This window comes from Solea solea, chromosome 14 (genome assembly GCF_958295425.1).
Source record: "Solea solea chromosome 14, fSolSol10.1, whole genome shotgun sequence".
Lineage (NCBI taxonomy): Eukaryota > Metazoa > Chordata > Actinopteri > Pleuronectiformes > Soleidae > Solea > Solea solea.
Window position 1 is genome coordinate 20,361,270 of NC_081147.1, and position 24,916 is coordinate 20,386,185.

The window sequence follows — 24,916 nt, forward strand, 5'->3', positions numbered from 1 at the left end:
GTTACTGAGTAAAAACAGTAGAAATGAATAAGATCCTAATCCAATGTATAAATTACAAAAATGAAGTAAAATAAATTCAAATTGTAATACTAAAGTCTGAACGTATCATATACTCAAGTTTGCACTTCTGAGGCGTCTGTAAATGATTTTGTACTTTGCTTCTAATTCACTCTTCACAGTCTCATAAGTTAGCTTCTCTCTCTCTGTTGTTTGATTTAACTTGCATTTGAAGTAGCGTGTCTGCATATGAAGACAAAGGCAAATGCTTTAACTGTGTTTACTCAAGGTGCAGCGCTGTCACCATGGAAAACTGCAGAATAAGTGTAAGAGCACACAGGGGGTAGGTGTTTGCACTATTTAGAATCATGATACTGGCCTTCAGACGTCACCCACCTGTATCACGTGTATCAGATTGACTTGACCTGGCCCTCATAAACCAATAAATGTGAGGGATAGGTGAGTAACAGCATGTAGGCACCGCTATTCTGCCAAGTCTGTTATCACGCAGCCTCACATATGTTGGCAGAAAAACTGGACAGGGCAAAGAGCTGCCAACCTCACAGAGACTCGAGACCTTTCAACACCAAATGTCTTCCAAGATTTGTCCACCATCACTTTTACAATGAACCCCCAAACCCTTTGCAACACGCCAGTTGTACTTCAAAATTTCTAGGGAAAAAAGTGCTTTAATGCTTCATACTCACAGTTTTCTAAATGTCTACTGTGGATGATGAAACTACAGCATCTTACTCATCACAAGTCTGGAGCCATTTCAAAACAGCAACACACAGACAGGACACAGCAACTATTGCAACTATCCGCTCTCAGGTTTCTCAAGATATGAATGTGACTGGGGAGCAGTCAGAGCTGTATTTCAGAATATCACTCCCATGGTGCAAGCCCTTTGCACCATGGGATGGTGCAATTTTGAAATACAAATTTAAAGCATAGGAAACTATAGATATTATCTAAAAAACAAATTTAAAGTATAGGAAACTATAGATATTATCTAAAAAATAAAAAACAACAACTTGGGGCTAATTGTGTTGTATGCCCCTTACACACCTGTGGCACATTTGAGGTTTGACTTTTTTAAACAGGAATCAACGGCCAGCATATATTTAGCATATCTTAGCCTAGCATTAAGATTGGAAAGACAGGGTAATGCTACAGCTAGTATGGCTCAGACTAAGCCAGCAGATATTTAGCTTATCTTAGCTTACCATTAAGTTTGGAAACATTGGTAAAACTACAGCTAGCCTAGCTAAGACTAAGCAAGCATATATTTAGCTTATCTTAGCCTAGCATTAAGACTGAAAAAATAGTTAAAGCTACATCTAGCCTAGCTCAGACTAAGCCAGCATATATTTAGTTTATCTTAGCCTAGCATTAAGACTGAAAAAATAGGTAAAGCTACATCTAGCCTAGCTCAGACTAAGCCAGCAGATATTTAGTTTATCTTTTTGGAAGTTTGGAAACATTGGTAAAGCTAGCTTGTTTCATACTACTGCTAAAACATATGCTATGAGAGTGAACCAAAAACAATAAGATTGTGCACCAGACAGGAATAAAAAAAACTAAAATAAAAAGATTGCTTATTATTATTTTGTATTTTGTCAATGCATTATACATTTTTCAAATGTCGGTTTAAGCATGGCTTTGACGGATTATATGACTATTATATGATTAGTTTTCTGTCAATGAAAATGAATAAAAACCCAGTTTCTGGCCCAGCTGTCACCAGTGAGGTTGACCCAGTTATCAGAGTGGGCTGAGGCACACCAGCCAGCACAGCCATTTTGATTCGCAGCCATTTGTATGGGCCATTGTGAGTGGAAACAGAGGATGACTGTAGCCTCTCACCACAGGACACATGCAGCACTTTCTATGCAAACTCTTTGCCCTCAGCGTCCTCGCTGCTGCTGCTGATCGGGGAGAGCCAGTATGCTTGGCCATGTCTGCTTCCTGGATGCCCTTCAATCTCTTAATCACTACTGGGCCTTTCAGAGACAGAAAGGGAGGGGGCGCTGCAAACGGATTGGCTACTCTTGTTGGTACTGTTGCTAGGGGGAGGGTTTCACTTGGTGATGGATAGATGTGGCAACATATACAAGTTGATGTTTCATTTAAACTCCAGTCAATGACACTGCTTTCAGTGTTACAAACCTACAGCGATCTGTGACTGATATTTGCTAAATCTTCCCCACAGGGTAAAATAAAAAATCCAATTTATATGTCACCAGGGTGTGTTTTATATTTGTTATCACACTTATTGTCTCACATTCAAAGCTTATCTCTTCTGATAGGTCAGAGCACTTTACAGCCATTTATATTTTTACTGGTTGAGATGATTAGTGGAAGAGAACGTGTTGTAATTGCAATATCTGCAACCATAAATAAGTTAGTTACACTCATTAAAACACATCTACTACAATTTAAACTTCAAGAAATGTATTTTCTGTAGAATATAATATTAAAACTGCAGTTATCTGTACTGCACACTAAAGACTAAACAGCAGTTCATTGTGTAAAATGCTGCGGACGTGCCTTGCTGTGAGCTATTTGCATCAAACATACAATCTATATGGAGTGTTTGTGGAGAGCTGTGACCTCGTTTGCAACTCTGCTTACATACATCTCCTTTAGGTAAATCCTCAGCAAATCCCTCAACACCAACTTACCCTATATAGAGAAGGGACACAAAGTGTTCATATATAATGACATGGCAAAAACAAAAGCATTACTGAGAGAACATTTGTACATAAACCACTACAGGAAAATGGTATTAACACCTTCAACATCCTTCCTGTGACAATGAACAAAAGAATCGGAGCCAGAAAATAGGTTTGCAATTATTTATTTAAATTTTACTGCATTTTTGCTTCAATATAAAAGGTTTTGAAATATCCAAGGACAATTAAATGAGCCATTTCATCATAAAACACCTTGATGAGCCATTTAAGCAGAGAGACAATGGGGAGTTCACTGAACAGGGCATCAGGGAATACAAAAGTCAAGGCACACCGTGTTACACTTACACCGTGTGGAAAGATTTAAAACCTGCTAATATGAGCCCTTCAGCTCAGCATTAGAGTCATGACGGGAATTTAAAAAGAAAAAGAAAAAAAAAAAGGAGGGACGAATAACCAGCATTCAAATCTCCTACAGTGAAACCTTTTATTAATAATCAGACACACTGACGTGGTGATGGTGCTCGAATGTGAAATAAAGACATAAGGGAGTGCAATTTTCTGCAAAAACTAGAGCTGTGCTTCATTTGGACTTGGGTACAGATTTAATTAAAACCTCCACCAAGCACTAATGTCGACCTCTGCAACAATAAGCAGGCTCAGGCAGACATGTGCAGGCATCACTGGTTTCAGGTATGTTTGGTGTTAGGGAAGAACAAGAGGAAGTGCGGGAGTGTCACTACACAGGTCACAACGTATTTGCCCTGGTCAGTTCACTGTCCATTGAGATCTATAAACAAAATGGGGCTTTTAAACACATCCAATTTTTTCCAAGTCAAGCATTCAGTGTAAAGTGAGAGGGGTGGGTGCCAAAAAAAAGAAGAAATAAGAAGAGACTTCTATCTGATGAAGTTTCCTCCTCCAATTTCCCTCTTGTACCGGTTGGTGAGGTTGTCTGCTTGCGTTGTGAGCTTGGACAGAACTCCAAACAGTCCTCTGAGGTGATAATGAAACTGACGCTCCAGGTCAGAGTGGTTATCTTGGAGCAGATCCCCAGTGACCTGCTGCTGCTCCTCCTGCTTCACCGCCATCTCCAGGAAGCTGGCGCCGCTGCTCATCTCCCTCTTCAGAAGACCCCACTCCATGTCGTTCTTTATGGACTTGAGGAGCAGGTAGTGCTCGTACATGTCCCTCTGCTTGTTGGGACACTCCGGCTCATTGTTATTGTTGGCCTCCTTCTCACTGGTGGCCTGCTCCTCCAGTGGCATGTCTCGCAGCAGGCTCGGCACCATGATGGTCTCGTCCATGTTGTTGGCAGCGGCTATGAAGCGGTGCATGACGTTGATGAGGGAGTGCTTGTTGCTGGCGGAGTCACTGGTGATCTGCATCATTTTGAAGGCTTTGGGTCGGCGTGGTTACAGAGAAGAACTGGCGGGTGGGGTTGTAGTTAAGGCAGAGATGATAGGTGCTTAAGTCTTAAGATGGCTGATCTATAAAGAGAACAAGAGGAAACATGAGGGGGCAGGAAATTGTGCGTGAACAAACTGCTGACAAACCCTGGTCTATAAACCAGTTTGAGGTACAGGTTTACATAGTCAGCATCGACAAAGACCAATTCACAACAGAGCAACACATATGCACCTAGACTAGCTTTTATTTCCTAATAAATTTACCACTACTGTAACAACCCTTAACATGAATTTAAGACTACAATAACGATCCTTTTTCCACAATTTGTTCTCCTCAATACAGTGGCATTTTATAAACATACACTTCTGTGGTGCACTCCCTAAATCATTTATTTCCTAAACACCAAAAACAAGTGTAGAACATCAAAAAGACCTTTAGATGTCTTGAACAATTCTCCTCAGAATCTAACACACACACACACACACACACACAGGTTGCAGGATGATGAAACACAGGCAGCTCGTTTCTCATCTCTTCTCAACATAGTTGCATCTAAAATGTCAGCAATCCAGAGATACACATCACCACACCTGGACCACAACAACATCACATTTTGCCGCATTGTTCTGCTCCAGTCACAAAAATGACCTTGAATTTTGCGTCAGAAATGGCAGTGAGTGTTTGTGAATAAGAGGATGAACACTGACCTGAACCACGAGTTAACCTGAGCGCAACGTTTTCTTGGCTTGTGCTGGTGAAATCAACCAAGTCCACTCAGGGCCTATCTGCTCACCACCCGCCGGGAAGAAACACAAGATTTCCTCGAATAAATGTCGGCTGAAAGCGGTATTTATATACGACACGCCGGGCTGAAGTGAAAGGAGGAATCGCCGCTCCCTCTGTGTAATTTTAAGCCGCTGCCGTTGGACAGCGTGGAGGGTGTGGGCGGAGTCAAATAGCATCTGATCCAGATCTGGCCAATCAGAGACGCCGCATAGCTGTCACTCAAACGTGCTTTGATCCACAGTTAGACTGCATCTCATTGACTCACAGTAGCTTTTCCGGGACCGTTTGTAGCCTGAAGGCTTTGATCCTGTGCACCGGGTGTGCGCGTGCGTGCGTGAGTGAATGTTGTTGCTGCGCAGGTGTTTTTTTGTTTTGTTTTCTCAATATAATTATTTCTATGTCAGTAAAAGTCGAAATTACATTTTAAGCTTGTGTTTTTCCGTTTGTCTCTTTTGTCATATTCTGAATTTACGACTGCTTCGCTGTATTGATGGGCAGACACTGCCACCTGGTGGACGGAGTTTAGATTTTAGAGCTTTCTCACAGCTCTGGAAAAAACAAAACCAAAAACAATCACATACTAACCCACTTTGATATTATTCTTACCAGAGTCTGAATGACAACTGTGAAATGGTGTCTCACACACGTATTACTGTGGTGTCAGCCCCTCAGTGTGTTTTCATATAGGGCAGCAGAAGCAGCACAGGTGTTTTTAATGAAGTTAATGAGCTGCAGTGTCATTAGGACTATTAATTACACCTGCTGTTTTTCTACTGTCAAACTAGAAAGAGGAAGAAAGGGCAAAGGTCTTCACATGTCTACATAAACATAATCATGTACAAGATACAGTTTATGATATGTTTTGTTATTTATAACTGACAATATTTTCATGTGCACCAAGACGCAGGCACATTCAAACTTTGCTCTAGTAATTACAATTTGAAAGGATCTCTATTGTCATTATAAAGGGTTAATCAGAGCTGCTGTGACTGAATCAAACCCAGCACCTTCTTGCTGTAAAGCAACAGTGCTTACAATTACTAACCACTACTCCACCGTGCTGTATTCATATCATAACTAGATTTCAACCCAAATTTCCACTGGTGTTTTGCTTATGGACAAACATTCTGGACCTTTACAGCAAAACTGTTATGTTGATCAAGAGGTTCATGTCACAAGAATTCCCCCGGGATAAAATAAGTGACAAACTTCTTGGAGTGTTCCTGGAGAACTACTAATAAAACTGCATTGTATTTAATTTATGTCACTAATGTTATTATTTTACTTTGAGGGTATAGAGTACGTATTGTTTTGCTTATTTGCCTGTTCATCTACTATTTTCAACTGTTGATGAAAATGGGAAATAAACAAGATATTGTAAAGAAATGTAATCAATACAGTACAAATGATACCAACTCGACTCATTCGGGTTCACTCATAAATTGGGTTTCAGTGACTCATGGAGGATCACGGTACTACTCTGATGTTGTATGCATAAATATTTGGTAGTAATTATCTTAAAATTCTCAGTCCTTCTGATAGATCTGCGTGGTGTTGAGTGACATTAGTATGTTGGTATGTACTGTACTTCCCTACAGAACAGTGTTAAATCTCATCCAAATTTCATTCCACTTCAGCATTGTGACCTTCAGGGAAACTTCAAACCAGACTTTCACTGTGGCAAATTCATGAAATAAAAACAGGTCTTTCTTTGCAACTTTAGGACATTAGGCCATTGTTCTCGTCCCATTTGTGACCGTATTCATTCATTGAGACTGCATAGTAAGTGATTGTCCTTCCTCTGTGTCTCAACACAACAGCTCAAGGTGAAGTTTCCCACCAAAATGTTGACGAGACACAGCAACAGGAAAAGACTTGAACATTTGAAAATGTACAGACTCTCCCATTCCTGGTGTAAGTACATAATGTGACAATTAATATAATAATAGACTAGACCTTGTGTGAATTATGGTCTGTTTAGTTAAATCATTTGTTACTCCGTCAAACATACCACATCCTGGAAATCATCCTTTTTTATTATACATCCCAAAGTATAAATGTGGAAAAATAATAAAGATAATCCTGTGCCACTGCATTTTTGTCCTGTTACCTTCTGCTTGATCCTATTTTTTATGTTTATTGCATAATCTATTCCTATTTTGTCACTTCTCTACCTCTGACTTTCTGCTGCTGTAACAAGTGAATTTCCGCAGCGTGAGATCAATTGCTTAATCTAATTTGTTGCTCTGATAATCAGAGACGGCCTGTTCAATCAAACATGAAGACATTTTCTTTTACAAATATTGTAGTTTGTCGGCCGACTTTCAAATGATCTCATTATATCACAGTATTTGGAAAATGCCAAGCCTTGTATTGTAAATGTACCGATACCACACATATCAAAATAATCAAACACATAATCAAACACATCCTGAACTACGACCTTTTGTTAAAGATAATGTATCTTCATCTTTATTTTAAATGCATCCACTAAAGAATAACTACATGACAGGAATGCTGGTGTTCAACAATACTGGCCTAAACAATCCTTATTAAGGCTTAATTTGCACACGACTCTCAAGTTTCTCACTGACGACAAAACTCAATCCAAGGGGAGCGACTATAGTCAGTTATCTGAGGCTTGACTGGCTTTACACACACACATTCACTTAGTGATCAAAAGGAATTTAACATTTATCAGCTTATCATCTACATTTCATTTGCCGAAATACAGCAACATTACAAAATAAGGCAGCTGCAATATACAAAGATACGAGAAACTGGTAGTGGGAATTAACTCAAAGAAACGTTAGATGTAGATGGACATGGCACAATTAAATCCCTGAAGTAACGCAAATATCCAAAATGTTCAGGTCCCTTTTCTTTTTGGTCTCAATACACTGACAGGCTTAATTTCCTATGGTGTCATTTCCTTCTGCTTGTTTGTCATTGGTGAGACTGCCTACACGAAACGAGGGGGCACAATGTTTTCCCTTTCTAAAATGATAACGCATACACAGACACACAATATTAAAATCCCAGTATATTCTTTTAACTCCATTTTCATCATCAGGAGCTGCCCCGTGATAACCTGTAAACACAGATAAAAACAGATCATTACAATTTGCATTTGAACATTAGCTCTTTAAACCACTACCAGTGAAGTCTTACCTTTGGAGGGTAAATGTTAGACCATCTCATACTGGTTCTTGGATATGTATCGAGACAAGAAGCAGGCCAGGAATATCCCAATGATCTGAGAGAAAACACGTTAATATATAGACATCAGAAACACAGGACAGTTCTGCACATATTTTGGCCATTTTGCAACCACAAAATCCCTCAGTCAACAGTAGAGTTATTTAGAACATGTCTTAATGTGTGACAAGTCCTATTATTTTACTCATTAGTAGGGCTGCAGCGATTATTGGATTATTAATCGTCAACTCTATGATAATCAATTAATCAGAGTGTTGTTTCAGCTCCTTAAATGTGAATACCAAACAAGTACCCGATTAATGAATTACTGCTGTAAATGCCAGCATGTCCCTGTACAGACATTATAAAGTCAGTTGAACATGTTCTTTCTCCAATGTATTCTGTACCTGGAAGCAAGAGATCCCAAAGGAGATCCCTGCGATGATTCCTAGGTTGGCCTCCACTGTTTGGGTCATCACTGTGAAGCATCCCTACACAGTGAACATAACAATATTTAAAAAGGGTTACGTTCAACATTTTCCCCAATTAATTAGGAAAGATTTTGACGTGAGCTGGTGAAAAAAAATGCTATAACGCTACGTAATATCTAGTGTCTGGTGTAGGCAGTGAACTCACCTGTGAGTACACTAAGTCCGCAGCCGTGGCGAGGACTCTCAAGTTATTTTCTGTGCACACTGCGTCACTTCTACAGCAGCTGGCGGGGATGCCATGCGTTGCAAAGTAAGTTGTCTCACTCCAGTCCGTGTAATTATTCACTCCACAGCAATGCAACTGTATGGAGTGGAACAAAGGGTGTTGTAAAAAACAATAACAGAAAAACATCACCTGTCTCCCTGTAGTGACTAAAATGTTGCCATTCTACTGAAAATAGCCCTAAACAGGAGTTTGTGAGATAATACAGCGAGATGGATACGTGACAAATGTCTCACACTTCTCTGGATGGCGTCGACCGCAGAGCTGCTGCTGTCAATCTTGTTGTAGAGCCTCACAGCGTTTTCATAAGTGTGGCCCAGCTGGTTTTGGAGCTAAAAAAGCCAAAACACACACACACACACACACACACACACACAATACGTTTTAGTGGGCAGATTTGTTGAGTTGAGCCTTTTCTACTGTCCCCACTGACAGCTTTGCTTTCACTGTCCCCAGCAGAGCGTGTCCCTGCGTGTTCTCGGCAGCGGGCGGCAAGTTAGCTGTGTGTCATTCTGTCATTTGGACACCTTTGATAAATGTTGGTGGCCAAAACTTAAGGGGTCAATTTTATGCAGTTTACTAAAAAGCACAATCAGAATGTCTTGTCTTACAACTCTGTGGATGGCCTCTGAAGAGACTGAGTCGTTATCTCTGTTGTAGCTTCTCACAGCATTTTGATAGGTAAGGCCTAAAATGTTTCTCATCTGGGGAATCCAAAACATGGCAGAATATATTTTAGTCATATTTTTTTTTTCCCCCCTGTTGTTCCCACTGGCAGCCAAGTTGTGGCTCAGTTTTGGGGAATACAACAAGCAGCAGAATATACTTTACAGAGTAGAATTGTGATTCATTGTGAGATATGTGAAAATGTTATGCACCTGTGACTCAGACTCACCTCATGTCTGAAGATAAATCCTGAGATGCCGGCCACAAGCTCAGACAGAAAGACCAAGATCAAAAACATGGCATACTGAGGACAAGGAAGAGGAACAGTTAATACCAAGGTCAATATTCCAGGGATAACTCTGCTCGTTCACTTACCAGTTTGAGCATCCATGGACTGCCACGACATGTCGCAAAGCAGCCAAACAGGCCAAAAACAATGATGAAGGCTCCAGTCCCAATGAGGACATATGGTGCATTGGTGCATTCCTCAGAAGCCAGGGAGAAATAGGCCTCCAGGTTCACCTTCCCCCACACCCCGACTCCCAGCAGGATCACGCCTGTGAGCTGGAGGAGACAGCAGGTTGAGTCACGGAACAAATTAAAGACCACCAGAGAAAGGTGAGGAAGGTTTAGGGTAAACATTTACATTTAAGCCTCTAACCCAGTCCCCTAGTTCACCATCACAGTCTAATCTCCACAACTACCTGACGTGTACACTTTTAGCCAAAACATACATGATTTGAAATACATCCTCTGTAAATCCTCACTCAAACCACTATGAGTGCTGTAAACTGAAATTGGCAAATTATTGCTTTCACTGGATTGGATTTATGTCAACTAATGCTGATGTTATAAGTTACACCATGTTTCCCCCTTAGTAATTGATTTCAAATGTACGCTTTGCTGTAACTTGTCAAATATATGGCATTTAAGCCTTTTAGTAACTTAGGTTGTCGCTCTAAAACGGCATTTGCTAACCACAGATGTGGATTAATCGACAACACATTGGGATAAGTCTCTAAAAAAGAACGTCTAACCACTACTTTCCCTTTGACTTAATAAGAAAAAGATGTCAGATCTCTGACACCACAGCTATAACGGGCTGTGTTTAGGACACGTAGTTGACCATTTTCTCCTCCGTGTGGTCGAACTAAACAAACATCTGCTTTAGCGACTCGCTCAACAAGTGGCTCTTCTGCTCGTTTACGTTTCAACTTTGGACTCGTTTGACTGTGTGTTTCTCTGCGTGTGTCGTGATTAGACGTGATCATACTGAGTTAGTTAGCATTGTTGCTCCGTTGTTGCTCCCCCCTTTCTTTTCTTTTGTTTTTTTGTTTAGCTTCTTGTCCCCACGTTACATATCGTGTACTCACCCAGAATATGAGGCTGTACGAGACGAGGAAAGTCTTAATGCACGTAATCATTGGCTTCGTCTGGAGACGTCGAGACGACATGTTGATGGTTTATTTATTCTCTGCTTTCAAGTTGAGTGAAGATTTCGAATCTCAGCGTCCTGCGGGGGAGAGGAGGAGGGAAAAAATGGATAAACCCGAGAGGACAGGGAGCGGAGGAAGTGTCGTCACTGACACAGATTCACTTTTCTGAGGGGTAAATATGCAACTGTGTCCACGGAGGAAGAAACCACACTGTCTATTAACATTTCAAAACCATTCGAAATTCTTTCCAAAAAAATATTTTAACTCCTTAAAGTCAACTATGTGATAATTAGTGACATCTAATGGTGAGACTGCATACTGCAACACATCCTCCTACACTCTGGTGTTGCGTTCGATTTACATCAGAACTCGAAAGTCGGAAGTGGAAATGACCATAAGTCAATTGTGGGGGCAGTATTGATTTAATAGTCAAATCAGTTTGGTAAACGGCGAACAAGCAAACTACAGTTGCAGCAAAACAACTGTAAAACGCTTTGCTTTACTGACTTGTGCGCTGCGGTTTTATTCGCACTGTGGTTTTATTGGAGGGGCTATCCGGCAAAGCAAGTTCTCAAAAGTCACGGCGTACATTTGGAAATATTAACTTAGAATAAAGTATGTTCTTAGACAAGGCCCCGCGAGTTACTTCTGCTATGTGAATAGCAATCTGCAGTCTCACCAGTAGATGTCACTAATTATCCCACAGTAGACCACTTGAGTTTGCAGAGTGTAACACAACACATGGCGTAGGATGGAATCAACCTGCCTGATGTGAAATGCAATATTACCTAGCACTAGCAAACGGTATAAGTGCATTCGACAAACATTTCAAAAAATTAAGAAAAACTGCAAACATAAAGTGGAAAACTTCGACATGACTTATAACCCCCAAAAGAAACGTTTCTGAGAGATGTTTTAGTCAAAGGTTGGGATTACCTGGTTTGTAGTTTCCTCTGTTTTAATAACCTACCTTAGTATAAGTAGATAAACCGGCAAGTTCACTGGATACTTTGAATGCCTTCTTTCTCTCTTGCCTTTGCCACTTCTATTTTTTCACTTCTATCTTGTGACACATCACTTTGATGTCACCAAGATAGTGCTTTTATCTTTTTTTTCTTATTATACTGTGCAACAGTCTCAGGGCACCACCAGCTTTGTTCCTTTGTTTGTTTGTTTAAATTCTGTGATCATTGGAATTTGGATCGGAATGATGCGACTGAAGGTCAATCTCATGTTTCAGCAAACTGTCAGTGAGTTCAGCTCATACGACATGTACATGAAATGCTCAAGCATGTCTTGAAAAAAACGAATCATATAGTAGGACAAACAGTTTTACCACAGACATTAACCCTGAGTGCTCACACGGCCCTACACCCATGGTAATTTGCTGTGGGAATAATACACAACTCCTTATATGGACTTCCTGGGGGGGGGGGGGGTGTTTATAGTTTACATATTCAGACTTTTAAAAATGCGTCTTCTTAGGTGTTGTTAAGTCAAAGTTATGATTCTTTTATATCACATTTTTAGTAGTGATATAAAGTAGCAGTAATTGTGCAGAAGTCACAAAATAGAGCATTTTTCTTTTCTTTTGTTCATAAAAATGAGCCAAGTGAACTTTGAACTGTGATGTATTTCCAAATTTCACAAATTCAATCCGATTTTAAACATTTTGAATAGTTTTTGCTCAGGTGTGTTTATATAGTTGTTGGAAATTAGATTGCAGAGGTTGTGCTGGAAAAAGGATGTAAGACACTATGTTGGACATTCTTATAACCATTGTATATACTGTATGTTTAGACATAGTAATGGAAAAAGCAGCCAATTTAAATGCTCCATGTTCAAAGGGTTAATTAGGGTTCCACTCCAGTTCCAAGGGTTTTAAAATTGTTTCCTTTATTTTCTGGATGTGTTCTAGCAAAATGAATTATACTGCATGGGCTCACTATAGCATTATTTTAACACACCACATCTAATAGTGGACGTAGAGTTTTGCACAGTACTTATAATGGAATCATGCACCTTAAATTTGAGGGGCTAAATGGATAAAAGTGCGTAATTTGGGTAATCCCCAAATCTGCAGGAAAGCCATTATTAATTTGACTATTTACATTTGTGCTTTTACTACTTGTCAAAATGTCCGCCCCTGAAAAAGGCCAATTGTGTTAATTGTCCATTTATCTAAGTGAACACCAGGAACAATATTTGGACTAGAGTCTACTTTAGTTCTTGTTTATATGGATATTATGTAATGTGGTGGTATATACCATCATTACAGAATTAAATTCCCAATGAGACTAACATTAAATAAAAATTCACTTCATTTATATCTGTATGACTTATTATCTTTATGGGCTGCGAAGAGCACATGAGCATGAGAAGTCCAGCAGTGCCACCAAGTGGTTTTTCAGGTGATGAACTAGAACAAGAAGATTCTTTTCTTTCTTTTTTTTCTTTTTTTCTTTTTTTTCTCTTCAGAGTTAAATCTGCAGAGTTTTGTCGAAGCGGACGTTGTCCTCGCCACCAGTGAAGTGAAGCTGTGCCTGGTTTCAGTTGTCAACTCTGCCTGGACCATAACTTTGTCCCGTTTTTTTTGTTTGGATCCTGGGATTTAAAAACAAAAGCAACTTCTTTCAAGAGCGTCATCTGTGTATTTCTGACATGCTCAGTCTCAGCTGCTTTGTTGCTGTGAATGTTTTATTCTTCACAGGTGAGCTTCTTTAGTTTGACATCTAACATCTTGAATACACAGTATTATTAACTATGGCTGTCAAATTGTCAGTTAACTCTATGGTGGAGGAAGTTGCCTAGTCAGATAAGTAAAAGTTCTCTATCACAAGTAAGTTAATGTTATTAAATGTGCTGATATTGTGCAATCGAATTGCAGCATAATTGATGAAAATGTACTGATTTGTTTTTCAAAAGGTTCACAGTGAAAATGCTCATAATTTTGTAATGAAATGAACGCAGACATCCTAAATCAATATAGTTGCGGACTAACCCCTAATGGACATTTTTGTCCTTTTGGGCAAAATGTTCCTCTTGATCTGGCCAACATTTTAGCTGTGTTAGTGCATATAGAACATTTTTTTTTGTTTTGAATTTGAAATTCAAATTTTAATTGTTCTAATAGATCAACAGAAAAAATTTACTCATTAGAAACTGAGTCCATTTCCAGAAACTGTTATGAAAACATTCCATATTAATACCTTTTCCTGCCCTTTTCACTGAGAAAATAGTAATCTGTACTAAAACTTTATTTTTTGGAAGTGGAAATTTTTTGTCCTTTATGACTTGAGAAGGTAATACATTTTGGCTTATCTTTGACATATCCAAGACTGATAAAAAAAAAAAAAAATTCTCGTGTTTATTCATGAATAACAACTGCGACATCAGGTAATCAAAATGGCATTTAAAGGGTTAAAATCCTCAAAATGATTGAATGTTTGGTAGTTTTGAGCAGGGCTGAAGTTGTTTTAAAAAATATTGATCTGTTAAGTTTTTACAGCAGTTTTCCGCCAGAAAAGTGGACATTTTTGTTGTTAATGACTTAAGAGGGTAGTAAATTAAACTGAAGCCTGAGGGTTAATTTTCAGTCGCTCATCTCAGTTGTAGCTCTAATTTGACAGTTGGGTAGTTTGATCTACAATGATTAATCTATAATCTATGAGGATGTATTATATTCTATAAGTACATTATGTAAACTCTTGTAAAGTAAGAAATGGTGTCAACAGACACAGAGACATACTGTATTCAAATTAATTCTTTAACTGCATTTCCACCAAATATAATGGACTGCGAGGTAAAGTTGGCACTCGACAGCACTCACTGCAGTCGGAACATGAAAGCTTCATCTCAGCGGTAGACTAACAACAGCAGTATTAGAAGCAGATGTGCCAGGATGTTTGAGGTGAATGCAAATGGACCCACTCATCTCTTCAGGAATGAAAGCGCTGGGGGTTTGTGACATCTCCCAACATGCCACTGGCCACAGTTCAGACAGAATGAATTTAAAACAAGCTGTAGCTGTGTAGCTGTGAACTGTTTCTTCAGACGCTCCCTCTCTGCTGCTTTGCTGACCAGGCAGTTTAATTACAGCTCAGCTTCAATCACTGGCAGTTTAATTACTGAGGAGCCCCCCCCCCCCCTCGCCCCTCGGGCCAAGTGTGCTCAAGACTCCATTTAATTCTGGCAGATAACGACGAGACCTGAGATCCTCTCAGAAACACACACGGGAGGATGAGTAGAGGAGAAAGATGTGGGTCATTATCTGCAGCTTTGTTATTATCAGAGGTAGAAGAAAACCTCAAAGACTCAGCGTTTGTTGCGCTCCACACACCTTCCTCTGGTTTGACTCGTCCCTGCTGCACTGACGATGCTGTGACACTCACCCTGTCTTGTTTTGAAGGTGAACGGCCTCAGTGAAGCAAAGCATGGTTACAATTCGGATTAGCATCTCCTTCTCACATTCATACCCCCCAGTCTGATGATGGAAGCCGGATTAAACCAGTGTACTAGAGTCGACCTGACTCAACATTCCTAGATCTTGATGAACTTGAGACAAGTGTGGTATTCTGTTGCACCCTCCAGCAGTCACACGGTACTCAAATCCTCAAAACCAGAATCAATATTTGTGTTTTCAGTTATTTTTGATGCTTTTCATTGTTGTTGTGTGACAGTAAACTGGCACGGTATGTTATTTGTACCAAAACTAAACATTTTGGCTGAAGTCCCTGCAGTACTGTCCGCCGTCTCTCTCTAATACAGGCCAGATCAGATAGATGAGCTGAGTTTGTTTATTTCCTCTGTGACTAATTGTGTGCAAGGTTTTTATTTTTTTTATGGAAATGCCAGTGAGTGGAACACATGGGCTCATCATGAGAAAGTTGCTGACGACAGGTTTAACCCACACATCCCTGGAACAATCTTCCAGTGCAGGGATGCCGAACCATTATGAACTGAGATGATGTTAAAGGGGGGGGGGGGGGGGGGAAACGAGCTTCAGCAAAGGAAAAAGCACAGGAACAGACAGTGACATGGATGTTCTGGCATTTTAAAGAAATAATGCGCCTGTACCGCAACTGCTGAGGACGGTAGTGACAAGGATTCATTGTGCATGAAATCCGGATTCAGAGATGAGGTTAAGAGGGAATGTCTGAATACAGTACTCCTACTTTTCCATGGAACGAGATGAGTAAGAGAGACAACCGATCGCCAGCCGAGTAACAAAAACATGCTGCTTGTCCTAATTTGTGCCGGAGTTATTGTTGAGTTAAACGTTTCATAACACACCGAGTCCCAGAGGACAAAACTGCAGCAGCAGTCTGACGTACTTTCTTTCTCTCTCTCTCTCTGCTCACAACAATAACAGCAGCAGCAGCAGCATCTGCAAGAGTTTCACGTTTTCTTTAATAAACCTGCAGAGTTTCCATCAGTGTCACTGGTGATTACATATCCAGGTGTGTGTGTGTGTGGACTGGAATGTTACTGGTGGAAAGAAATGTGAGAGGAGAGTGATGGGAATGAGATTATGTTGGGGAGAATGATGCTGTGTAATATAACATTAAAGTTGAAGTGTTTTGTTGTTTCAGCTGGCTCTGCCACGACGGAACATGACGGCTACAATGACTTCACAGAGGAAGAGCACGCTCCTAAACTGGACTACAATGGTGTGTATTTAAGAACAACACACACACACACACACACACACACACACACACACCAAGAGTGGAAAATATGGTTTCATTTAACCAGAAATATGTCCTGTAGTGATGTTTTTAAAGAGAGACCAGGCCGAGACGCGTAGCAGCAGCAGCAGTACAAATAAAACCTTATGTTGCACACATAAAAACTACCAAGGGGGAAATTTAATTTTCACACCTGCTAATCGAACAGCTGTGACATGTTAGAGAGTCTGTCTCCACTTATATACACATACACTCTCCTATTTACGTATTATGTATGCTGAATACAGCAAACCTCTGGTTGTAACAAGTGTTTACTTTACTGGTGTTGCTGTTACCTGATCCTGTTTAGCAATTTAAACATGGGCATAAAACTTACCACTCACTGGATATGTTTGTCTCTTTTTAATCCATCCTCTATGTAAACAAACACCAGAGATGGTTGTGTGTGTGTGTGTGTGTGTGTGAAAATCATTTATTATTATTATTATTATCATTATTTTTAGTGAGGAAAAGAAGAGAGGAAAGAAGTGAGGAAACGCTATCGTGGAACTCACAAACAGCCGTGAGGGAAAGCACTGGAGACTAAAATACTAATGTGTGATCTAAACAGGAGGTAAAAGAAGGTAAAAGAGAAATTTAATTTAAAACATATATAAGTAGTAACAGATAAAATGGAATAAAATAGATAAGTAAATCAGTAAATTGTGAACTAAGTGTCTGAATATAAGAAGCATTGCCACAGTGCCTCGAACAGTTGGTGTTATCTAAAGAATTTGGCACAAACCTTCCTTTGAGCTCAAGGATAAACTGATTACATTTTAAATGTAAAAGGTCAAGGTCGCCGTTTCATCACAAACAAACTTATTTGCCAGTGTGAATGTTTATCTGAATCATGTTTCAAAAGGAATCCTTTTCAAATGTGACGCTGAGATTTGAGTGACCAAATGTCCAAAGGTAACAAACGTACAGTAACTATGTACGTTTGCTACGTAGCTCACAAAAAGTAATTAATACTACGGCCTCACAAAAAACACGTTTCATAATCCAAAACAAAGTCAATGAACTACCATAGTTGCCGTGGTAACCTGCATACACATCAAAGGAGCGTGAGGTCGCATGTCTCGCAGTTATCGTCCAAACAAAGAAGACAAAGTCGGCACTGCACACACTGGTGTCCTTGATAAATCACCTGAAATCAACAGAGATACTGATCTTACTGCAGTGAATGACCTTTTTGACCTCTGTGACTTCATTGTTGGATGTTTTTAGCTCCACATGACTCACTGAATAGTCAGAATTCTCACATGTTGTCTCTTTTATTGATCTCAGAAATCTATTTTGTTATGATTACATGCAATTTAACCTGGTTTAATTGCACTGTAATGTTTAAGTTTGGAAGTGTTGGTGATAAATTGATGACTGAAGTTGCTACCTGTTTCCACACAAATGTAATGAAGGGGCTGTTGTTGTTGTTGTTGTCTGGGTAAACAGACCCTCACTGGTGCCACACTCCTGGTCTGACCAACGGGGAGGTGACCTGCCGCTCTCCTCGAGGAGTGGCCTACATGAGCACGCTGGGCACTCGCTGTGAGATGAGGTGTGACCGAGGATACCGACTCTTGGGGAGGAGCTCCATCCAGTGCCTCGCCACCCGCCGCTGGTCCGCCACAGCTTTCTGCCGCAGTATGTGGACCTTTAACCTCTTACATAAGGACACAACAACAGCTGTCAGTCACACTGGTGTCCACTCATATGTGCCATTGTCCTCTAAACGGGAACGTAATTTATAAAATTGACATAATGTTCTATTGAAGAAGAGCTGAAACTATCAACTGAGACCATTAACTTCTTCAGGAAAATGTTTACTGATGTAAATCAAGTGAGTTGTGGACTTCTTCATTTCCCCATAGAGTTTTGTTTAAAAGGAGTTATTTCTATGATCAGCAGAGTCGCCATCTGGTGGCCATTCAATATATTCTTACTTCCTGCTTTGCTTTAACCGGCAAACTGAAAGACTATGTCCACTTTTTATCGACAGTCTGTCTTTGATCCAAAACCTGTTACGCCTCATTCTTCTTTAGAAATGAATTCCATTGTTTTTACATTGATTAAAAAGAAGCTAATTATGCATTAATCCACTACTGGAAACACTGAGTAACATCTGCGAAAACCTAAAGTATATGAAAGTATTTATGTGTTTTTTAAAAGATTTAAACCTGTAATAAGAACAGACCTGGGATAGTTGGAAATTTGGACTAGTTTTAGTCTTTTATAAGATTTTTTTCCAAGAATAAAATAGTAGAACATCCACAATTTATTCTGATTACCTAATTGTTTTCTTACACCTCCTCAGAAATGCGTTGCCGCGTGCTGCCACTCATCCCGCGCGGCAGATACACCTGCACGCACGGCTTTGAGGTCGACTCGAGGTGCGATTTCACCTGTGACACCGGCTTCCGCATCGAGGGCGAACACTCGCGCACCTGTCGGCACGGGGGAAGGTGGAGCGGACTTCAGCCAGACTGTGCAGGTATGTCTGTGTTGCTGTGCACGTGTGTTTCTTTCCAGATCTACGTTGGTGTTTTGTGTTGTTTAATTCACAAGCCCACCTCAGTGTAACAAAGTACAAAATTCACGTGTCTTCACTTTACTTTATTTATATTTCTAGCAACTATTACTTTTACTCCACTACATTTCCTCTAAATAGCTTTGTTACTCGTTACTACCAAATAAAATCAGAAGAGTTGGTAATGGTCTGTATTTATATAGAGCTTTTCTTGTCTTGATGAGCTGCTTTACACTATAGTTCTCTCATTCACCCATCCACACATCTTGCTCAAGGACACATATAGACGAGCAGAGCCAGGAATTTAACCCACAACTTTCCATTTGAAAGACAACTCGCCCCACCACTGAGCTACCATGGCCCAATCCTCAAATCCTCACTTTTTAATACTTTTACTTCTAAAACTTAAGTACATTTTATATCAGAAAATCACTTTTGATACTTAAGTGCAGTAAATGTCATATACTTTAAGACTTTTACTTAAGTAATATTATTTAAAAAAACTTCTGGTAAGATCTCTTTAAGGTACTTCATACAAGACTGGTCCCACCAAAAAACAAGCATATTTCCCGGTCTTCTGTTCTTTGGATCGAATCCAATTCCACTGCCATAACAACCAGTTCCCCCTCCTCTTAATATCTCCAATATTATTTTGTTTACTTCAGATACTGATCCTCCAAAAATCAGGTGCCCTCCGTCCAGACTCAAGGTCGCCGAGCCGGGAAAACTCACAGCCAGGGTGACCTGGGAACGCCCCGCCGCTACAGATACCGCGGATAAATCTCTCGAGTACGTCACAGCCTTTCCTTTGCCTCCCTTCCTGTTCACTGCACGCTGATGTTATGAGTCTGACTCTGACATAGAATTGAAAATCAAAACTGAATCTGACCTGAGTGAGGGTGTGATTGTGTGTGTATACAGTGGCGGGTGGGTTTCACTGGTTTCCCCCTGCAGTCCAAAAACATTTGGACACTCTAAATTGACTGGTTGTTTGTCTCTATGTGTCCCTGTGATGGACTGGTGACCTGTCCAGGGTGTACCGATTTGCATTTAGCTTTGTATTACTAGAATAGGGGTAGTATTTTTGAGAAATTGTGCTTCCCAACCTCAGTTTCCCCTGAGTTGAGAAATATCTTCATTATTTTTTTTGTTACGTGCCCACCAGTGACACTTGGTCTGAGCCTTCAACGCTAATTCCTTCCGCACTTTTTGACCCACTCGTAGGAGCACAGGACCTCGTTCCCATAATGTAAACAGTGTCCGCCATCTTTGCTAACAGTTAAGCTAACAGGACCAAGTGTCACTGGTGGGCACGTAGCAAAGAAAAGAATGAAGATATTAAACTGAGGTTAGGAAGCACAATTTTTCAAAAATACTACCCCCTATTCTAGTAATACAAAGCTAAATTGGTGAAGTATTCCTTTAAAAATCACACTACAGCGTTTTAGATTCTTCTTGAAAGTTTTTCATTTATATAGGTGTAAAACCAAGTGGCAGCAATCTGTCCATGTTCACACACACTACAGATTTAAAATGATTTAATAATGTTGTGTTCTCTCCAGAGTCATATTAGTGGGCCAAGAGCCAGACACCGACTTTAAAGAAGGAGTGCATATTATCCGATACAAAGTGTACGACCAGGCCAGGAACAGAGCCGCCTGCAAGTTTATTGTCCGCGTTGAGGGTGAGATGACCAACGAATGCTGATGTTTTCATACGTGAGCTTCATTAAAACGAGGCCCCTCTAACTTCTTAACTGTCGTGGGCGCTCTCTTCACAGTGAGACGATGTCCAGAACTACATCCACCTCTGCATGGCGACATCACCTGCTCCTCTGATGGGAATAACTACGGCGCCACGTGTGACCATCACTGCGAAGGAGGATACGAGCTGCGGGGAGTTTCCAGTCGTGTCTGCCAGTTCAGCCGTAACTGGGGAGGAGATCCTGCCGAGTGTGTTCGTGAGTAATGAGCAGGGTTCTATATATGGTCGTGTATACTGTATAGTGGTGGAAGAAGTGCTCAGATTACCGCTATTTAACTTGGATAATCCCATCGAGATCACGGATCTTTTTTACGAGGGAGACCTGACCTATTGTCACCTATTGTATGCTTGGGAAAGGGGAGGAGTGTTGCAATCTGCAGTCTCACCATTAGATGTCACGACTTCCTACACACTGGCTCTTTAAGTTTGTACTTCAGTACAAGTATTTATGTCGTACAAGTACATACACTCAGTACATACACTTGTGCTTTGGTGAATTTGTAGCGATGGAGATTAAATCGGACGTGAAAACCGCTCCAGCTCTCCTGGATCAGTTCTACGAGAAGAGGAGGCTGCTGATCGTGTCCGCGCCCAACATATCTGACCCCGACTACCAACTGCAGAACATCATGGTTCAAGTGAGGAAACTGTCTTGTTGTTGTTGATGTTGATGACATAACAAGATTTATTTAGGGAAGTTTTAATAAACTTTCCCCTTGTTTCCATCAGAAATCTGACTGTGGATTAGACCTGAGACACGTGACCTTGATCGAGCTGCTGGGCTCCCCGCCTCGAGAGACAGGCCGCATTAAAGAAAGTCTCCTCAACGTGGAAGTCATCGAGGGTTTGAGGTAAAAGTTAGTAACAGTTTCATGGTTCAGTCTCGGCAGAAAAGTCCAAAACAAAAATTCATGTTGACAGTGAAGTCACAAGCTCAACAATCCACCTCTCAGGAGCCTCCTCGTGTAAAAGGAGTCTCTGTTATCTTTGAGTTAAAATGAAAAGAATAAGGGTGTTTAAAAATAGCGGCACAAAATCTCAAGGGGCAGCATTAATGGGATGTTTGACAGGAGAAACACAGTAGCTCCGGGTTCCATGAGAATCAGGGAGTAAAAGCGTCTCCATTTTGCGCCAGACGTACAGACACAGACGTGTAAGTGTTTGAGAAGAGGCAAAGACGCAGTGTTTTTTTTTTTTTTCCACTGACTGTGCAATGTGAGTAAGGGGTTGCTGCTCACTTTTTCCAGAATGTGGGAAATCTCTACCCGAGTGAGTCTCTTACACCACTGACACACGAATCCCAGAGCTGAGCTGAGCTGAGTGCAGCGCGAGGCACATTCTTTCAGTGCACGCTGCGAAATGCAAGAGCGAGGAAAAAAGAGGGGGGTTGAGAGAAAAGGTTTATTGTGAAAAGGACATACAGATAAAATGAGAGCAGTCAAGGTTTTTAGCCCCAAAGAAGAAAGGAAAAAGTCGCAACTCGCCTTAAATCAGTGGCTAAATCCAGAAACCTTGAACAGTCACAAAATAGATCTACCTCCAGCTTTTAAAACAACTGCTATAACTTAAGGTTTTATGTCCAAACGATATAAAACAGTGTAATGAATCCAGAATGCTACAGTCACGGCCCTGTGGAGCACATTACTCTGGTTCTTAAATCACTGCCTTGGCTTCCTGTGTGTCAAAAGAGGATTTTTAGGATCCTACTACTCATCCTTAAGGAACTAAACTATCTGAGGTAAAAGTGATTTAAGCTCCTTCCTGAGAATCTGCCAAAACTATCATTTCAATCACGATTTTAAACCAATAAATGACACATGTCTTACACGCTCCTTTTAAAGCGTCTGTAAAGCTGTGTCAATAATCTTTGTTGCCTTTGATTTACAAAGAAGCTTTTTTGAAGCCAGCAGCTGTCATACTAAAATTAAAGGTGCACTAATCAATTTTTCTACATTAACAATGGATCAAGTGACTGTGTGTGTGTGTGTGTGTGTGTGTGTGTGTAAAATATAAGTGGCTTGCATGTATTGACAGCTCAGGTTTCCACAGCTCTGTGAAGAGCAGAAGGCAGCTGTGTCCAACAGAATGCTGCCGGACACCAGCTGCAGTCCAGGAAACGACTGGTGCTGGGTTGTCACGTGTAGTGTAACATAAGTGAAGAACAGAGATTTCAGTGTTTAGGACGCTCGGCGACGCCCTATTTTCCTGCCTACTCTGACATCTCCTACGACGTGCTCCTCGGGCCCAAAGGTCGGCTGACCTCCTGACCTTGGTTGTCCCTAAGACCAGGCTGAGGCTCAGAGGGGAGCGGGCGTTTGCAGTCACAGCTCCCGAGCTCTGGAATAAGTTGTCTTTAACTGTTAGGCTGTCAGGCTGTTTTTAAATCTCTTTTAAGGACACATTTGTTTTCAGTAGCTTTTACCACGACTAATTTTGTGGGCGTTTCTCACATTTGTGTTGTTTTACTGTATGATTTTATGTCTCATTTTATGTGCCTACTATGTGCGTACAGTTTTTAGACTGGTACAGCATTTTGGTGCCACTCTGTGGTTTTAAATGGGCGTAAATAAATAATGAATAAAGTTGTGGATCGTGAGATTAAGAGAGTGTTCTGACGCAACGTAACATACTGACATAAACGGAAGTGGAGGAGCTCCTGCTGTTAGGTGAAGAATGTTTCGTTGAGCTTCGGCAACAGCATCTCTGCCTTCTGACATCTCAAGGGACGACCATGACAAAGTTAAAACAAACAAAAACAAAAAAACTCCTTGCCCCGCCTCCCCAATGACCTATGATCTCGCTCATAGTCTTGTTATATCTTCCAATAACTCTAGAGTTGACATTTTTCCATTTTAAGTGCCTTTTAAAGGGTTAATGCTGATATAATGAGCAATCATTTTACATTGTAATGACTTGTTGTAGAGTTGAAGAACATATTTCCTGCCCCCTAATGAATTACGCACTTTCTCTTGGTTTGTCTTTCGCTGGCTCCTGTTGCGTTCTGTGTGTGTTTATTAAAGCACTGTCTGAAAACAATGCCAATGAAAGCCATAACAGAAGTCGTGGGCCGGAAAAACTAATACTAATTATGCGGTGCTTCATTTGTATTATACGAGACAGTGGACGGTCACTTTAATTGCTGCATTCGCTGTGTCGCCTCTGCAGGCAAGCGTTCAGAATCTCCAGGTCCTACTTCAGCATGGTGCTGCTCGACAAGCTGGGCATGGACCGAGAGCGCTTCATCACCCCCGTCGGCTCGGACGAGCTGTTCTCCTACATCGACAGCTTCCTGCTGGATGAAGAGGAGCGAGAGAGGCTCGAGCTCCACAGAGACTTCTGTGACTAACTTAATAGATCCCTCCGGTTGCCATAGTGATAAACCTATCAGCGAAACTATAGCAGCACGAGGACGGTTCAGGCGTCGGGTTCGGAGGAACATTAGGAGGGAGGACAAGGACAAGAAGGCGGGTCCTCATGTTCTAATGTGATTATTAGATAACACTGAAGCTGCAGCACTGTCAAGATAGGATTCAGAGAGAACACAGAACACACAAAGATACCTGTTCGTAACCTGATATTTAAGGCCAGGTGTGGAAGAAGTGAGCGCACCTGGGCTTTTTGAACCTGTCACAAACGCTGTGGAGTCCAGTGACAGTTATAGCGCCGTTACTGTTTTTTTTGTATCTTGTACATTTCCGATCAATCCGTTCAATTGATCTGATGAAATAATAATAATAATAAAAAAAAAATAGTGAGAGCTGTCCCAAGTTGTGAAAAAGGAATTTGCTGAAGCAGAAGAGGAAGCGATTAACATATTTACCCCCAGGTCTCAACTTCCCGCACATGCCAATCGAAGCGGAACATGATAAAACCCACAAGCATTGCAGAATAATTTCACTTTGACTAGTGAAAAGTGACAGTGGAGTATCAGTGACATCTAATGGTCAGACTGTAGATAAACAAATAAATAAATAACGTAATAAATCCTTCCTAACCCCA

At 40.7% G+C, this 24,916-nt stretch overlaps 3 protein-coding genes across 5 annotated transcripts; 1 reads left to right on the forward strand and 2 right to left on the reverse strand.

The window, feature by feature from the left end:
• Positions 1 to 2,841: 2,841 nt before the first annotated feature.
• mid1ip1l (MID1 interacting protein 1, like) lies at positions 2,842 to 5,000 on the reverse strand. The gene is made up of 2 exons (XM_058649520.1): positions 4,808 to 5,000; positions 2,842 to 4,180 (listed from the first exon to the last, which is right to left on the reverse strand). Exon 2 carries the CDS (start codon positions 4,079 to 4,081, stop codon positions 3,590 to 3,592), a length of 492 nt encoding a protein of 163 aa, XP_058505503.1. The 5' UTR covers positions 4,082 to 4,180; positions 4,808 to 5,000; the 3' UTR covers positions 2,842 to 3,589.
• Positions 5,001 to 7,330: 2,330 nt separating this feature from the next.
• Positions 7,331 to 10,975, reverse strand: tspan7 (tetraspanin 7). 2 transcript variants are annotated; one of them, XM_058649517.1, is made up of 9 exons: positions 10,838 to 10,975; positions 9,840 to 10,028; positions 9,694 to 9,768; positions 9,410 to 9,502; positions 9,035 to 9,130; positions 8,721 to 8,876; positions 8,492 to 8,575; positions 8,058 to 8,142; positions 7,331 to 7,977 (listed from the first exon to the last, which is right to left on the reverse strand). In XM_058649517.1, the coding sequence occupies exons 1-8, from the start codon at positions 10,916 to 10,918 to the stop codon at positions 8,074 to 8,076; spliced, it is 843 nt and encodes a 280-aa protein (XP_058505500.1). In that variant the 5' UTR covers positions 10,919 to 10,975; the 3' UTR covers positions 7,331 to 7,977; positions 8,058 to 8,073. The 2 variants fall into 2 exon arrangements, with proteins under 2 accessions (XP_058505500.1, XP_058505501.1); XM_058649518.1 differs by lacking the exon at positions 9,410 to 9,502.
• A 4-nt stretch (positions 10,976 to 10,979) lies between these two features.
• Positions 10,980 to 24,680, forward strand: srpx2 (sushi-repeat containing protein X-linked 2). 2 transcript variants are annotated; one of them, XM_058649516.1, is made up of 10 exons: positions 10,980 to 11,072; positions 16,492 to 16,569; positions 18,079 to 18,270; positions 18,941 to 19,117; positions 19,819 to 19,942; positions 20,716 to 20,837; positions 20,934 to 21,113; positions 21,422 to 21,555; positions 21,647 to 21,768; positions 24,083 to 24,680. In XM_058649516.1, the coding sequence occupies exons 3-10, from the start codon at positions 18,153 to 18,155 to the stop codon at positions 24,261 to 24,263; spliced, it is 1,158 nt and encodes a 385-aa protein (XP_058505499.1). In that variant the 5' UTR covers positions 10,980 to 11,072; positions 16,492 to 16,569; positions 18,079 to 18,152; the 3' UTR covers positions 24,264 to 24,680. The 2 variants fall into 2 exon arrangements, with proteins under 2 accessions (XP_058505499.1, XP_058505498.1); XM_058649515.1 differs by lacking the exon at positions 10,980 to 11,072 and adding an exon at positions 13,379 to 13,610.
• The last annotated feature ends 236 nt before the right edge of the window (positions 24,681 to 24,916 follow it).